This window comes from Podarcis pityusensis (assembly GCF_964106645.2).
Source record: "Podarcis pityusensis genome assembly, chromosome: 8".
Taxonomy (NCBI): domain Eukaryota; kingdom Metazoa; phylum Chordata; class Lepidosauria; order Squamata; family Lacertidae; genus Podarcis; species Podarcis pityusensis.
In genome coordinates this window covers 47,975,911-47,992,471 of record NC_138033.1, presented here as the reverse complement: position 1 = coordinate 47,992,471, position 16,561 = coordinate 47,975,911, and the positions used below count along the sequence as shown (strand labels likewise).

Here is a 16,561-nt window from a genome sequence, read left to right as displayed (position 1 = left end):
TGAAGGTATACACATAGCCACCTCACAGAATCATAGAGTTGGAAGGAACCTTGAGGGTCATCAAGTCCAACCCCCTGCAATGCAGGAATCTTAAGTAAACCATTCCTGACAGAACCTCCAATGAAGAAAAGTCCACCACCTTTCAAAGGAGTCTGTTCCACTGTCGAACAGCTCTTACTGTCAGAAAGGACTTCCTGATGTTTAGTCAGAATCCCTTTCTTGTGACCTGAAGCCATTGGTACAATTCCTACCATCCAGAGCAGAAGGAAACACGCTAACTCCATATGACAGCCCTTTAGATATTGGAAGATGGTTATCGTATCTCCTCTCAGTCTCCTCTTTTATAGGTGAAACATACCCAGCTCCCTCAACTGTTCCTCATAAGGCTTAGTTTCCAGACTCCTGATCATCTTGGTTGCCCTCTCTGCACATGTTCCAGCTTGTCAATATCCTTCTTAAATTGTGGTACCCAGAATTGGACAAATTGGTGTGTTCTGACCAAGGCAGAATAGAGAGGTACTATGACTTCCCTTGATCTGGACACTAGACGTCTCTTGATGCAGTCTGAAATAGCATTAGCCTTTTTTCGCTGCTACATCACACTGTTGACTCATGTTAAGCTTGTGGTCTACTAAAACCCCTAGATCCTTTTCAAATTTACTACTGGCAAGCCAGCTGGTCTTCCCTGCATAAGTGTAGAACCTGATATTTGTCCCAATTGAAATTAATGGTGTTAGTGTTGGCCCCCTTCTCCAATCTGTTAAGGACAACTTGAATCCTGATTCTGTCCTCTGTGGCATTGGCTACTCCTCTCAGGTAGTGCTATCTGCAAATTTGATTAGCATTCCCTCAATACCTTCATCCAAGTCATTTATAACTACAATGGGCCAAGGACAGAATGTGAACACACACACAATCCCATTATAAGGCCATTAAATGTTTAGGGTCTAAAATGACTTATTTGTACCTCTGCTTCTAGGAAACAATGAGAAGGGCACCCTCCCTACACTAGGTTTCAGAGAACCACTAGAGCGGCCAAACTAGCATGGTTGATTTGATTTTATAAGCTACTAATATGCCTATATCTTCTTCTCCCCCCCCCCCCTCTCTCTCCAATCCTGGAATCCATACAGTCACCTTTCCCCTTCCCCAGAATCCTTACACCAGGAATGAAGGAAGGAGGAAGGGCCCCTGGGAGGTGGCCTGGAAAGCAGAGGCAGCTGTACTAGTCAAGTGGAACAGACAGGCACTGCCTGCCTGCAAAGGCTGGAATTAATGCTATTGTCCTGCCACAAAGGCAGCAGCAAAGCAAGCAGTGGAGGGCAGAGGACAAGCCCAGCCCAGCTACAAGCCAAAGGATGGAGGAGGAGAATGACAAGAAATTAGGGAGAATCTTCTTGGTCTGGTCTAGGGCAGGGTGGTAGTGCCTAGAAAGATATCAGCTTTTACCTAGAGAGCCCAGAGGTCAATCATACATGTTTCATGTGAATATGCTAATGTGCTAGAAGAGTATGTTCAGGACACTCATGGGCTGGAGCATCAGCTACAGAAGAAACAGGTATGGATGTTGTATTCAGTCAGGCACCAGAAGGCAAAGCTAACCAATCTTTTAATTTATTGGCTTCTGGAAGTTTGGCCTGGTGTATCCAGTGAGCTACTCATTAGCCAGCATGATAAGGCCAGCATGCAACAGCCTGGAACTACAAGTGGCTAAAAATGTTTTCAGATGTCACTGGACTGCAAGGAGACTCACTTCAAAAGGATTTGCAAGCTGAAAGTGTAACCATGCCACATGCCAGAAACACTTGCTGAAAAAGAAATCTCAAATACAGGAGACAGAAAGAACACATCAAAGCCTGATGCCCCACCACCACCAGGCACATATGCCTCCAGCCCCAAACTTGAGAACAGGTGATGCATGAATTGCTTCCTGACTGGTAGCAGACCACAGAAGGAGCACAGAAGGAACCTATTTAACATGGGAAACTATTGGGAAGGGCCTGAGCTCAGTGGTGCAGCATCTGTCTTGCATATAGATGTTCCCAAGGTCAATCCCTGGCTCTCCAGGTAGGGCTGGCAGAGGCTCCTACCTGAAATCCTGGACAGCTGCTGCCCTCAGTGGAGACAATACTGAGCTAAATGGACCAGTGGGCTGACTCAGTATAAGCTAGCTTCCTAACTGCCTTATTCCAAGTTAGACTATTTTTTCATCTGTCTGGCAGTGGCTCTCCTGTGTCTAATGCAGTGAAGGTCTTTTCAGCCACCTGCTACAAGATCCTTTTATTAAAGGGTTGGACCTGGAACCTTCTATGTGCCAAGCAGAGTCTACTACTGAGCGACAACCTCTCCACATACTGAATCTGATCTCCCAAAGGTCTGAGCAAATTACAAAGCAGTAGGGGGAACTGATTCTGTATTTGAACATTGTCTATCAACCAAGGCTTTCAAACCCTGTGACCACCATGTGGGGTGCTGCCCTCTGTGCCCTGCAGTTTCTGCTGCAGGTTGGGAAGATGTATATGGGCCTGCGTTCCTTGGGCAAGTCATCCAACGGGGACAGGAGAGCTTTCAGAGGCCTTGCCTCTGCACAAAAGGGCAAGATAGCATCAGAGACCCAGCCAGGCCAAGTCAAACCTATGTTGCGGCTGACTGCTAAGCACAACACGTGAAAAGAACCAGGCCTGTGCAGCAGCAGCAGCAGCAAGAGGAGGAGGGATGCCTTTAATGATGAGAAGCAGCCAGCAGAGGGACCCCAAATCACTGCCAAGCTTCCCAGCTCAGCAATCTGGCAGCTGGCTGCTCCTTGTGGGCTTAGGATGCAGCTGAACAAGGAAAACATTCTGGAACAAGTCAGCAGCTGGAGCTTCCTCTCTTGCTGCTTAATGAAAGCCATGAGCGGCTGATGACAAGTGTCTGGTGGAGCAAGCTGGAGGTTTATGAGATTCCTGCCACGTTTCAGAGCAACTGCAGCATGCCTTCACTCTGCCTGCCACAATCCTGCTAACCACTTCCTTCCTGCCAGGCGCTCCTACTAGAGACTTTCATTAACCCAGTGCTTGGTGTGTGTGTATAAGTTTATACTACACCCTCAAGGGGCATGAGAAAGTGTTTGCTTGAGCAAAACAGAAAATGAAAATGATTAAGCTCTTCATATCCTTCATCATCACCTCCTCTACCCACTGGGCACAGCTGCCTCTCTTGCCTCCCAAATCACAAAAACATGAGGACAAATGAAGTTCTTCTTCTGCCAAAACTTCAGCACCCAGAACCTGGTGTGAGATGTAAGTGGTGACATTTGACTCCAATAGAGGAAGCTACCCAAAAATGAGGGAACTGATAAAAAGGAAGTTGAAAAGGATAGTAAAGAGGGTCCAATGTTTCTAGAATGCTTGGGGATTGTACCAACACACTCTGCTCTAACAGAAGTTAGCTAGAATGTATACTGGGGGTCAGGGCTAAGAGGATGCCAGTGTGGTTAACCAGGAAAATCAAGAAACTATTAGGAGGCAAGAAGGCTTTCTTCAGAAAATAGAAGTCTTGCCCAAAGAATCACAAACTTTGGCAAAAGATATTCAAACAGACATTAAGTGATGCAAAAAAGAAAGAAAAGAATTTGAGGAGCACATTATGTTTTCAGCAAAGACCAGCTACATAAAAACTCTTTAAATACAGTGGTACCTCGGGTTAAGTACTTAATTCGTTCTGGAGGTCCGTACTTAACCTGAAACTGTTCTTAACCTGAAGCACCACTTTAGCTAATGGGGCCCTCCTGCTGCTGCTGCTGCGCCGCCGGAGCACGATTTCTGTTCTCATCCTGAAGCAAAGTTCTTAACCTGAAGCACTATTTCTGGGTTAGTGGAGTCTGTAACCTGAAGCATATGTAACCTGAAGCGTATGTAACCCGAGGTACCACTGTACATTAAGAGCAGGAGACAGGCTAACAAGGTAGTTGGACCTTTGGACAACAAGGAAGCCAAAGGTGTACTAAAGGAGGAAAAGGAGATTTCAGAGAAGGTGAATACTTTGATCTGTCTTGACAGTGGAAGATGTAAGGCATATCCTTGTGCCTGAACTAACTCCCAGGAAGGGAGGCTGAGGAACAAAGGCGAACAGTGGTAATAAGTCACAAGGTTCTAGGTCTTATTGACAAATTAAAAAGTAACAAATCACAGGGTTTGGATGCACCAGGCAGTTTTTAAAAACACTTGAATGTTAAATTGCTGATCTTCTAACAAAACCATGTAACTTGGAGGGTAAGGACTGTTGCTTAGAGAAACTGCCTTGCATGCAGAAGGTCCCAGGTTCAATTCCAGATAGGGCTGGGAAAAGTTTTTGCCTGAAACACTGGAGAGTCATTGCCAGTTAGAAAAGACAAGGCAGCTTCCTATGTTCGTACAGTTAGCCTCCAAGCCTGAGAAAAGTGGCCAACGTTACACCAATTTTTTAGAAGGGATCAAGTGGAGATCTGAGAAAATATAAGTCAGTTAGTTTAATGTCTGCTTCAGGAAAACTGGTGGAAATCATTGCTAAAGATAGAATTACCAAGCATTTGGAAGAACAAGCCTTGCCAAAGCAGAACCAGCATGGCTTCTGGAAGCCTAATTTCTGTCTCACAACCCATTAGAGTTATTTGAGTGTAAACAAGCATATAGACAGAGATGATCCAATTAATTTTGGTCATATCCATACCATGCATTAAAGCACACATGGCTTCCCCCAAAGAATCCTGAGAACTGTAGTCTACCTCTCACAGAGCCCCAATGCACAGCACCCTTAGCAAATTACAGTCCCTAGGATTCTTTGGGGAAAGCCATGTGTGCTTTAAATGTGTAGTGTCAATATGACCATTGTGTACTTAGACTTTCAAAAAGCTGTTGATAAAGTACCTCACCAAAGACTCCTGAGTAAGCTTAGCAGTCAGATTCTCTTATGGACCAGAAATTGGTTAAAGAATAGGAAGCAGAAGTGCCCTGCCCCCAAGGATCAGTATCAGGAACTGTGCTTTTTAACTTGTTTATAAATGGCCTGGAGGTCAGGGAAAGCAGTGAGGCGGTGCATGACAACCAGTATGTGGACCGAACAAACTTGAACAGAAAGGGATTGCTAGGAGTTCCAAAATGAACTCTCCAAACTGGGTGAATGGCATTTAAATAGAAAATAAGATTCAACATAAGGAAGGGTAAAGTGATAGTCAATGGAGCAAAAAAAATGTAACTTTACATATGCACTGATTTAAGCCTCAACTGGCAGTGACTGATGAGGTTCTATGATGTCAACCCTGTGTGTGACAGTTATGAAAGGTAAATTCCATGTTAGGGATAATTAGGAATTAGGATAATTAGGAAAGTGGCAACAAAACTGATAATATCGTAATACCTTTATACAAATTTATAGTGTGACTGCGCTGTGTGCAGTTCTGGATGCTTCACCTTGAAATGGATTTTGCAGATCTGGAAAGGGTTTAGAAAAGGGCAACAAAATGACCAAGGGGTTGCAGCGCCTCTTCTATAAGGAAAGATTACAATATTTGAACTTTTTAAGGTTTTTTTAAAAAAAAAACAAGTAAGGGAGGACATGACAGAGGTGTATAAAACTATACATGGTGTGGAGAAATAAGATAGAGAGGTGTTTCTCCAGAATACTAAAACATTGGACCATCCAATGAGGCTGGAAGATTCAGGACAGACAAAACAAAGCACATAACACATACTTGAACTATGGAACTCACTCACACAATAGATTGTGATTGTCACTGACTTGGATGACGTTAGAAGGGGTTTAGATAAATTCACTGAGAAAGCTATTAAGGGCTACTAGTCATGATGGCTACTAGTTCTTCCTCCACTGTCAGAGGCAGAAATCCCCTGAATACCAGTGGCTGGGAATCACAAGTGGGAGAGTGCTGCTGTGCTCATCTCATCTTTGTGAGCTTCCCATAGGGTGGCCACTGTGAGAACAGGATGCTAGACTAGATGGGCCTTTGGTCTGACCCAGCAGGGTTATTCTTGCATTCTTATGATTCAGGCTGTGATTAGAAGTGGTGCTGAAATAATTATGTTCACCACAATGAATTGGCTGTTGTTTGCTGTCAAATGAAGGGACTGCTGCCATCCCTCCTAGCAGAGCCATGGAGGAAATCAGGGAGACTATTTATGGTTGGCTAGGACAAATGGATGGATCCTTCTGCATAAGGCAGCATTCTGTCACACATACAAGGAGAATGGCACTTAACTGAGCCAAAGAAGGCAGGGAGTAGGGAAGCCTACAAAGGCAAAGGCAAATGCAAAGGAGGCCTCAGAAGTTGAGCAAAAGGAAGATACATTTGATTCTCCTTAATTTGGGCCAGGATGCAGGTGGCACTGTGGTCTAAACCACAGGGCCTAGGGCTTGCTGATCAGAAGGTCGGTGGTTCGAATCCCCACAACGGGGTGAGCTCCCATTGCCCGGTCCCTGCTCCTGCCAACCTAGCAGTTCGAAAGCACGTCAAGTGCAAGTAGATAAATAGGTACCACTCTGGCAGGAAGGTAAATGGCGTTTCCGTGCGCTGCTCTGTTTCACCAGAAGCGGCTTAGTCATGCTGGCCACATGACCCGGAAGCTGTCTGCGGACAAACACCGGCTCCCTAGGCCAGTAAAGCGAGATGAGCGTTGCAACCCCAGAGTCATCCACGACTGGACCTAACGGTCAGGGGTCCCTTTACTTTTAATTTCGGTAAAGATGCTAGAGAAAACTTCTTGAAAAATTCCTATGATATACCTGATAGCCCTTTACAAATAGGAACAAAAGAATAGCCCTGCTGGATCTGGCCAGTGGATCATCTAGTCCAGCTAGTGGCCAACCAGATGCCCTAATGGGAAGCACACAAGCAGGATCTGAGCACAAGAGCACTCTCCCCTCCTGCAACTTCCAACAACTGGTATTCAGAAGCACAAAGCCTCCAACAGTGAAGGTAGAACATAGCCATTATAACTAATAACCATCAATAGTCTTATCCAACATGAATTTGTCTAATCTTCTTTTAAAGCTGTCCAAGTTGGTGGCCATCACTGCCTCTTGTGGGAGCAAATACCATAGTTTAACTTTGAACTGTGTAAAGAGGTACTTTCTTTAGTCCGTCTTGAATCTTCTAACATTTCTGCTTCATTAGATGGCCCTGAATCCAAGCAGTATGAAAAATATATCTCTCATTTCTTTCTCTACTTCATGTATAATTTTATACATTTCTCTACTCATCCTTTTGTTCTAAACTAAAAAGCTCCAAACACTGCAACCCTTCCTCCTGTATGAGGAGCATTCTAGTTGGCCTTCTCTCTTTCTAGTCGACAATATCCTCCTTGAGGTTAGGCAACCAGTACTATCTATACACAGTACTCCAAGTGTGATCTCAACATAGATTTGTATAACAGCTGGATGATATTAGCAGTTTTATTTTCAATTCCTTTCTGAGCGATGCCTCACATGGCATTTGCACTTTTCACAGCTGCACCACACTGGATCTGTTTTCTGCCACTCTCTCTCTCTTAGGTTCTCATTGAACCTAAGCAAATCTGATTTGAAAACTTTATTTTTTTATATAAAACAAATGCGCCAACAAACAAATTGGAGGATAGGCCAGTTTGAATTGGAAGGGGCTTTTTCCACACTTCTATAGCATTAACCTAACCCACCCTCCTCTCATTAATGTCCCTGCACAAAACACACTACAAGGAGCTCAGTCTTCTCTACCATGTTAGATGGGAGGTGGGTATGGGGCCAATACATTGCCTCCAGTGGCGTAGCGTGTTTTGCCAGCCCCAGGGGCATGTGCACCAGGGGCAGTTGGGTGCAGAGGGTGAAAAGAGTCTGCTGCGCAAGCCCAGCCCTCATCACCAATGTGACCCCACCTCCACCAGAGCCAAGCAGGGCAGCGTTTCATCGCCTTCCCCTGGGTCATCCCAGCCTCGAAAAGTGGCTTGGGGCTGGCAGGGCGCCCTTCGATCCCAGCCTCACAAAGTGAATCATTCAGATCAGATTCCAGCTTTGCAATGCAGCACGGAGTGAGGAGCCAAATGTGCAGCGTCCCTCAGAAAAATGCGCCCAAGGCCATCACCCTGACAGCCCTCCACGCTACGCCTCTGCCTCCTTCCCTTGCCACCCCCACTGCCTGCACATAATCCTTACTTCCTGGAACCTGCCAGGGCATGGCACAGGAGGGTTGGTGCTAATGTAATCCCAAAGGAAAAGGAGCAGACAGCAGGCAGTAAGCAGTCTCTATAGATCATAAAACAGCTCATGAAGGCCAGCTGGATGCTTTCCTTACAACAGGAGAATGAAATGCAAGTAAGATTTCTACAACACTAGTCGCACACATCCACTTCAAGCCAACTTGGCTGATGTTGGTCCCACCAAGCAAGCAGAAAGTCAGTGCAAACCGTTATTCAGGTAGACAAGTGTCTGAGTGCTGGGCCAAAAATCCAGTCACAATCCCAGTGCTGCCTTCCCAACAGCAGTCATGAAGGGAGGCCAACTTGTTCCTCACCTTCTGAAATTGAGAGAGCAACACCCTGGTGTCACTGAAGCAGACACATCTCACTGTAATGGCAGAAAGAAGAGCTACACTTTGCTCGTGTGGGAAATACCACTCACCAGCATCAGGGGCGGAGCACTTCTGGATGGTGAAGATCTGGCCCAGGTCCTCCTCTTCTTCAGGAAGGCCCTTCTGTAGGCGCTGCAGCTTACGCAGACTCTCACTCCGCTGGTGCTTCATGGAGCGCACATGCTGAATGAGATTTAGTTTGGCCTTGGTGGAGTAGTTACATAGGACACAGTGGTAGAAGCAGCTTTCCCCATCAACTCCACTCTCATGATGCTGAAGGTGCTGCAGAAAGGAAATGAGAGCAAAAGGTCAGCAATGAGGACCAACTTACACAAACTCCAGGGAAAAACTGGCAAAACTGAGCGTGTCAAAATCCTGGGGTCCTCAAAAGGCCAAGTGGGGGCAGGAGAAGGCGGACTTTCCCACACTCTCTTCATTTCAATCACAAGAAGCATCTTTTTAAAATCTGAATTTCAAAGACAAACTCATCGTTTGTCACCTAAAAAACTAAAAATGACTTGCCTTTAAAGGATCCCCTTTTTATTCAGGAGTTTCTCTTGCTAAAAACATAATTAAAACTCAGGCTGAAGCAAAGCACGTGTTAATACACACACACTCCTTTCAAAAAGCTAGGAAGGCATACCAGACCGTTAGCCATGTCAGCCTGTTCAGCAAGTGCAATAGTCTTTTAGCGTGTTAAGGCTAAAAGATTTATTCTGGCATATGTTTTTGCGGACCAGAGCTCACTTTGCATGCCTGATGAAGAAAGCAATTCATATCAGAATGTAAGAGCCCTGTAGCAGAATCAGGCCCATCTAGTCCAGCACTCTGTTCTCATAGGGCAACTAGAGGCATCAATGGGAAGCCCACAAGCAGTACCCTGAATACAACAGCATTTTCTCTACCTGCAATTCTCAGCAACTGTTAAAAATGCATGTTGGTTTAGGAACTCTCTGCAGCACCAGTGGAAAACTGGGCTTTAATCAATCCACCTAACAAGCAACCCTATCACTCTTGCAAAAAGAAGTGCCTCTTGCAAGCAAAACAAGCTAAATTCCAAACTAAATCCCCAATAGGGTGGGAAGGGGGTTGCCACAGAAAGATGCATGTAGATTCCTAGTCTGCAGCCTGTCTGCCCCCTGGAACACCTCCCTGACACTTAAAGTGAATGTGTAACACAGCCTCTAAGGAGTATAGACAATCAAAAAGTGTGTCTCTCTGGGTGATTGCCCACACCTCTGAAGGTGCATGACACAGGGAGTTATAGGATCAGGCCAAAGACCCATCTAGTCCAGAAGCTTTTTGTCACACTAGCCAACCGGATGCCCTAATGGGACACCTGAAAAACAAGAGCACTCTCTCCACTTGCAGTCATCACTGCAGCCTCACTGGAGTCATCATGACCTTTTCCCCTAAACTAAATGTTCCCAAATAATGTAGCTTTCCTAAAGGGGGCTTCTTCTAGTCAGACGGTCATTTTGGCTGCTCTTTTCTTAACCTTTTTGAGTTCTACAATGTCCTTTTTCAGCTGAGTTGACCAGAACTGTACAAAGTATATGTATATGTAAAATTGGGGGAGGGTTGCTGTTTTTTTGCCTCAATGTGCACTGCTTTACACTTGCTTACAATGAACCACGTTTGCCATTGAACACACATTTATCCAGTTTGAAGAGCTCCTCACAATCCCTTTTTTTGTTTTTACTACTCTGAAAAAATGGGTGTCATTAGTCTGCCCTTCCAACACTGCAGCAAACACAGAAAGAAACCAAACTGGATCATCTATGGCCAGCTTCACAGCAACCCACTCCTCTTCACCCATGGACAGTAATCACAGTTTGCACCTCCCTTCACAAGCCTGCTGAATTCAATTCATTACGGAAAAGGTATGTGAGAATTAAATGCTAGGAGAGCCCCTAGTGCAGACTGCCCCTCAATGCAGTTGAGCTAGACCAAAAAAGAAACTTATAATTCTCAGGGATAATAGGCAGAACCACAAAGAAACATTGAAAGCTGTCTAACATTAAGAGAGATGACTGGTCCACATAGCTCAGCATTGTCTACACTGATGAGCTGTGATTCTCCAGATTTTCAGATAGGGGTCTCTCCCAGCCCTACCTGGGGATGCCAGGGATTAAACCTGGGACCTTCTACATGCATAGCATGTGCTCTACTCAAAGTTCATCCATACAGAATAGGAAAAGGAAAAGCTAAACAAGAAGTCTCACTAGGAAGTAATTTCTTCTAAAGAATATAGGCTTTTACTAGCTACTAAGAAAATCCAACCAACTTCTGCCAGGGTACATTGATCAATTCCATAATATGGAGGGGCACAACAGCTTTCCCCTCCCCCTTACCAACAACAGGAAGCTTCTAACATCAGGTTCTTCACGCATGGAATGCAAAATATTGATCATGGTTAGTCAAAGCTTCACTTTTAAAGCAGAAACACACTGAAGTACATTTGATAAAAACCCTCACAAGTGAAGTTTCCCAAGGGATTAGAACTTGCTGCAAAATGAGGGCATTCCTCAGTCCAGTGAGGACCATTTGTTAGAAAAGAGATAGTCAACATTGTGTCCTCCTGATGTTGTGGACTACAACACCCACCAGCCGCAGACAGCATAGCCAATGGTTGGGAATGACAAGAGTTGCAGTCCACAAGAGCTGGAGGGTATTACTCTGACTACAAATAAACTGAGCTTAGATCCTGGAAAGACAGAGGTCCCATGGGTGTGTGATTCCCATGCCTAAGAAATTGGTCAACTGCCTGCCCTGGACAGGGCTGCACTTTCTGAAGGAGCAGGTATCCAGTCCAGGGGTGCTTCTGGATCCAGCTCTGTCAGTGGAGGTGCAAGTAGCCTCAGTGACTAGAAGCACCTTTTACAACCTTTGACTGGTGTGACAGCTACAACTGCTCCTGGACCAGAAACCTTGACCACAGTAGTTGAGACACTGCTGAATGTAATATTGGGTTACTGCAACACCCTCTGTGTGGGGCATCCCTTGTACTTTATGCAGAAACTGCAGTTAGTTTTAGCAGCTCGGTTGCTGACAGCAGTGAGACCCTGACTGTATGCAACCCTATGCTCAGAGATCTGCACTGGTTTTAATTTTATTTAATAAAATTTATATATCTCTTGGTTGGTAAGAAAACCTCTAAGCAGTTTACAAAAATATAAAACGAAACATTAAAATATGTTTTAAGCAGGTTGTCTGTCTGCTACAGGGCCAAGATAATCAAGGTGTTACTATTAGTATGCCCTTAACAGCTGAAGACCAGTTTACTTGCAGGATCGCCTTACCCCATATAGGCCCACTCAGTTGCTTCAGTCTATGGAACTGGAACTGTTATGAGTTCCGCATAATACTTGTAAGGAATTGATCTTTTAGTGTGGTAGCATTCACACTTTGAAACTTCCTGCCTGTTGATATCAGACAGGACCTTTGCTAGCTTAAAACATTTTTCTTTATCCAGAAACTGCATGTGTTTTATTTCATTTTAGCATTGCTGATTTTAAACTTTAGAATGCTTTTAAACACCTGTTTTATAATTATTTTTATTGAGAATTTTAATGTTTTATTTTATATTTTTGTATGCCACTTAAGGGGGATGTGAGTGGCGTTGTGGTCTAAACCATGGATCTTCTTGGGCTTGCCAATTGGAAGGTCGGTGGTTCAAATCCCTGCAGTGGGGTGAACTCCTGTTGCTCAGTTCCAGCTCCTACCAACCTAGCAGTTCGAAAGCACATCAAAGTGCAAGTAGATAAATAGGCACCGCTCTGGCGGGAAGGTAAATGGCGTTTCCATGCGCTGCTCTGGTTTCGCCAGAAGCGCGTTAGTCATGCTGGCCACATGACCTGGAAAAACTGTCTGTGGACAAACGTCGGCTCCCTTGGCCAGTAAATCGAGATGAGCGCCCCAACCCCAGAGTCATACGGGGTTAACTGTCAGGGGTCCTTTACCTTTTTTATGCCACCTAAGAGGTTTTAATACAACCAAGTGGTATATAAATCCTCACCACACTTCAGCAATATGCAACCAGGGTGGTACCCAACAGCCTTATTTGGACTGCTGCTGCCCAGAAAGGACCCACCCTGCTGAGAGCCTGAGGGCCCACTCCTGCCTCTCTCCGCCTGAGCCAGGCTTCAAAAGGACTGATGCTGTGAAATTGCTTTTAAGTTTTTTTAAAAAAATATTTTTTAAATTGCTTTTTAGTGTTTTAATTGTTTTTAACCCACATCCTATGTCCTTTTAAAATGTGTTGGGGGTAGTTATTGGGTTGTTGTTGTTGTTTTTAATTTGATTATGTACTTCGTAGTAATTCTGATTTTATCCTGTGAACCATCCTGAGACCTGTAGGTATAGGGCGGTATATAAATTCAATATATTATTATTATTATTATTATTATTATTAACTGGATTTTTTGCCCACCCTTCACCATATAGTCCCAGGGCAGGTGACAACATTTATAACTGTGTAATGTTAAAGCCAAATAAAATAGTTCTAAAATGAAAATAGATAAAATAAATATACACCAGACAAGAAAGCAGGTCCCACAGAAATCTTAACTGCCAAAGGTCAGGGGAAAGAGGTGTGTTTTCCAGATAAGAAAATATAGCAAAGGTGATAGACGCACCTCTGTGAGGAGGGCGTTTCATGGTTTAGGGGCTACCTTGGAGTATGTCCACCCCAGGCTGCCAGCCTCTGAACATCTGGTGTCAATGAAACTACCAAGAGGGCCTCTTCTGTCTATCTGAGAGATTTGTAGGGAAGGAGGTGGCCTTTCAGATATCTGGGGTTTAGGGCTTTGAGCACCTTAAATCAGGGCCAGAAAACAAACAGCAACCAGTGCAGTTGTCTTAAAATAGCTCTAAATAGAACCTTGACTAGTAAAGCTGGCTGTTGCATTTTGGACCTGTTGAAATTTCCAAATTGTTTTCAAGGGAAACACTATGTAGATCACATAGTGTAGATCATCTAAGTTAGACATCACCAGACCAAGGATACAGTGGCCAAGTCATCTCTGTCTGGAAGGGGCTGTTGCTGGAAACAGGCACTCCTATCCACTGAGACTACTTGAGCCTCCAGTAACAGTGCTGGATTCAGGGGAACTCCCAGGCTATAGACCTGCTTCATCTCCCCAGCTCCTGTATGCCAGAACTCAGAATACATTTTCTTTATGGGATCCTCTTTTCTGGCCCACATCTAGTCCATGACCACCTCCAAGCATCAATCTAGCACCAGAGTTGCCTCTCCCAATTCAAATGTGTGTGTGTGTGTGTGTGTGTGTGAGAGAGAGAGAGAGAGAGAGAGAGGCGTACGTATGCATCATTCACATATTTCAATCCAAAACTCCTGATAACAGATCCCAGCGGCACTTCAAAAAGGGCAAATGGAAGAATGAGTCCTTTGTACTGGTGGGCTTCAAGGTTTCTTAGAGCTGCAGCTGGGGAAGACTCAGGGCTTATCCACACTTCCTCTTGTCCCGCTGCTATCCCCCAGGGAAAACAGCTCCTTAGTGCTCTATTGGAGCAGTAATTTGAGTTTCTACAGATTGATGTTTTCTCTGATTTAGCTCTAAAGATTGGGGTTTTCCCTGGGAAAGGAGCAAGGAAAAGGGGAAAATTGCTTGGACCCGTGCCTAGAAAGTGTGGGTCAAGTGAAGAAATGGTCAGACCTGTGTTTTCTAGGCATGGGAGATGCAGAAGTGTGGATGAGCCCTCTGTCCAAAGAATCCACAAATGTATGTTCAAGACCCATGGACAGTTCCCCGTGTTCAGTTGCTAAGGGACAGGTTTGCTATACAGTTAAGGACAGAAAATGACTGAGAAAGAGAAATTTTAAGAAAGCTCTGGTGGTGAGCCACATCTTGAAAAGATGTCAGAGAAGAAAGCCCCAAAGGGGCTAACCAAGCAAATGGCTGCGAAAAAAACTTCATGCAACTTAAAGCTCAGGAGTGAAGGAGAAAGCAGCACTTGTAAGGCTGATGAGGAGTCCAGTAGAACAAAGTAAGACACAGGGGTTGAAGTCAAGGAGAAAGCAGGTCTAGGGGATGCTGGGCTGGGTGTGGGCAAGACCAAAACTATTTTGGGCTGCTAGGTCTGGACTCTAGAAGTTGACAGGTATGTGGGTATTGTCTGCCAGTTGTGGCCTCTATTGTGATTGGTGCACTGTGAACTGGTAAATCTACAGAAGGAAGCAATGAAGGCTAAAGGCAATGGATAATGACAGAATTATACATACTGATTTGAACTGAAAAGCCAGTTCCTTGACTATGATTCTGGTTTCCCAGGACTGGCCCTCCAGAAGTTGTTGGACACCAACTCCCATTAACCTCAGTCAGCATGGTCAATGGATGGTCAATGATGATGGAAGCTGGAGGGCCACAGGCTCCCCAACTCTAGCTTATCATGAGGAAGGGTGACAAAGAGGGCAGGTGAGAAGCTTTGGGTTCAACCTATAGAAGTAAAACCACTCAGTAGGTTCTGTGAAGGTCATATATTGGGCCCAGATGCCTTCATGTTGCCAAAATTTTAGGACAACTGCATAGAGACAAGTGAAGGTAGGCTACACACAGTTGTTTCAAGGGGGAGTTGCATCTTCAACTTTGCATGCAGTAAAGTCAGACATGCCCCTGTACAATGCAGGACATCTCTGCTCTTCTGGGCGAAGAAAATTTTCACATGGTGCTCTCAGCTTTCCCCAAATGTGGCCACTGTCAGGCCTCTGTGGTTTCTCCATCATTAAGGTATACATTAAAAGTCAACAAAAAGGTGGCTCAAGTGCCAGAAACTATTGATTAACTGAACACCACAGTTAAGACACATAAAACCAGGACTTAAAAATGAACTCACTTTTATGCTTCTTCTACCCCAACACTGCATGGATCCTGGCTGACTTAGTCATACATGGCTTGTTCACATCACTGTTACAGAAGGCTTCTGAGTTTTATAAATAGTTAAACTCCCTTTTATATCTCAGGGAAGATTAGAAATTGCAACTGTCACTGCAGCAAGCAGTAGTCAACCATCTCCCCATGGTCAACTGCTCTGTGAAGCCTGTTCTAAGAGTGGCAGAAGCAAGCAAAGGTGCTGCTGTTGCTGGGGCCTCTGAACCCTTCTTCTGCCCCTTCCATAGAACCAAAAGGCAAATCTATTTTAGGGCAGTATTTCAGATTGCTCACCCCTTTGCTTTCCCCCATCCATTCCAGTACAGAAATGGCTGGCCGGCCCAAGGTTTGTTCCTCTACCAACACCTACATGCAATGGAGTCTCTGTCAGGATCCCCCATAAACAACAGAAACACACAACCGGCAGGTGGATTTTTGCTCCACCCTTGAAGCCTCATTAAAAGCCAATATTGCTCAGCCTAAAGATGGAGAGCTCAGCATAGATTTTACTGAACGTTAAATCAACCAGCAAGCGCAGCCAGCAAACTCTGTGGCACTTTAACTTTAAATAATGCAATAATTATTGAATTTCCTTTTTATAACTGAAGTGCTGGAATGTAAACAATGGGGCTGTAATTGCAGGAAGGGGGGATCAATAGAGGCAATCGTTTTCAGCCATGTTAATTGTAAATACAATTGCTCCAAGATGTCAGCCTTGTTCCTCTCGCTCCCAGAATCACCCTAACGGATGACAGAGTCCAACTTTCCCATTACAGCTGTTCGTTCCTTTAAGAGGTTCTCAATCAGGTCTGATCAATCTGTCAAGATAATGCATGGAGTAAGTAAGACTCTTCCAAACACAAACGCCCAATCAATAGCCCCAACTGGCTTAATGAGGAGGGGCTAAAGCCCAGAGGGAGGCAAGAGCCCGGCTGCAGAACAAGCCAGCTAAACAGATCAGTCCTTAACGAGGCTGCTCTGCATGCAGGTTTCAGAGAGCAACACGGCCTCCTCCCCAGGGACAGGTGGACACGCAGCAGTAGAGATGGGACCAAGCAAGTCTTCCCCAATTGCACAGCAGGCCACAGAATCCTAA

The 16,561-nt window shown here is 44.9% G+C and overlaps 1 protein-coding gene across 18 annotated transcripts in view; it reads right to left on the bottom strand.

Annotated features, from left to right (window-relative positions):
• ZFHX3 (zinc finger homeobox 3) overlaps window positions 1-16,561 on the bottom strand; it is a 350,144-nt gene that overhangs the window by 69,886 nt on the left and 263,697 nt on the right. For all 18 annotated transcript variants that reach the window (XM_081018497.1, XM_081018496.1, XM_081018494.1 and 15 more), the window contains one exon: window positions 8,626-8,857. In XM_081018497.1, coding sequence (XP_080874623.1) covers window positions 8,626-8,857 — 232 coding nt within the window. The remainder of the gene's footprint in view (window positions 1-8,625; window positions 8,858-16,561) is intronic.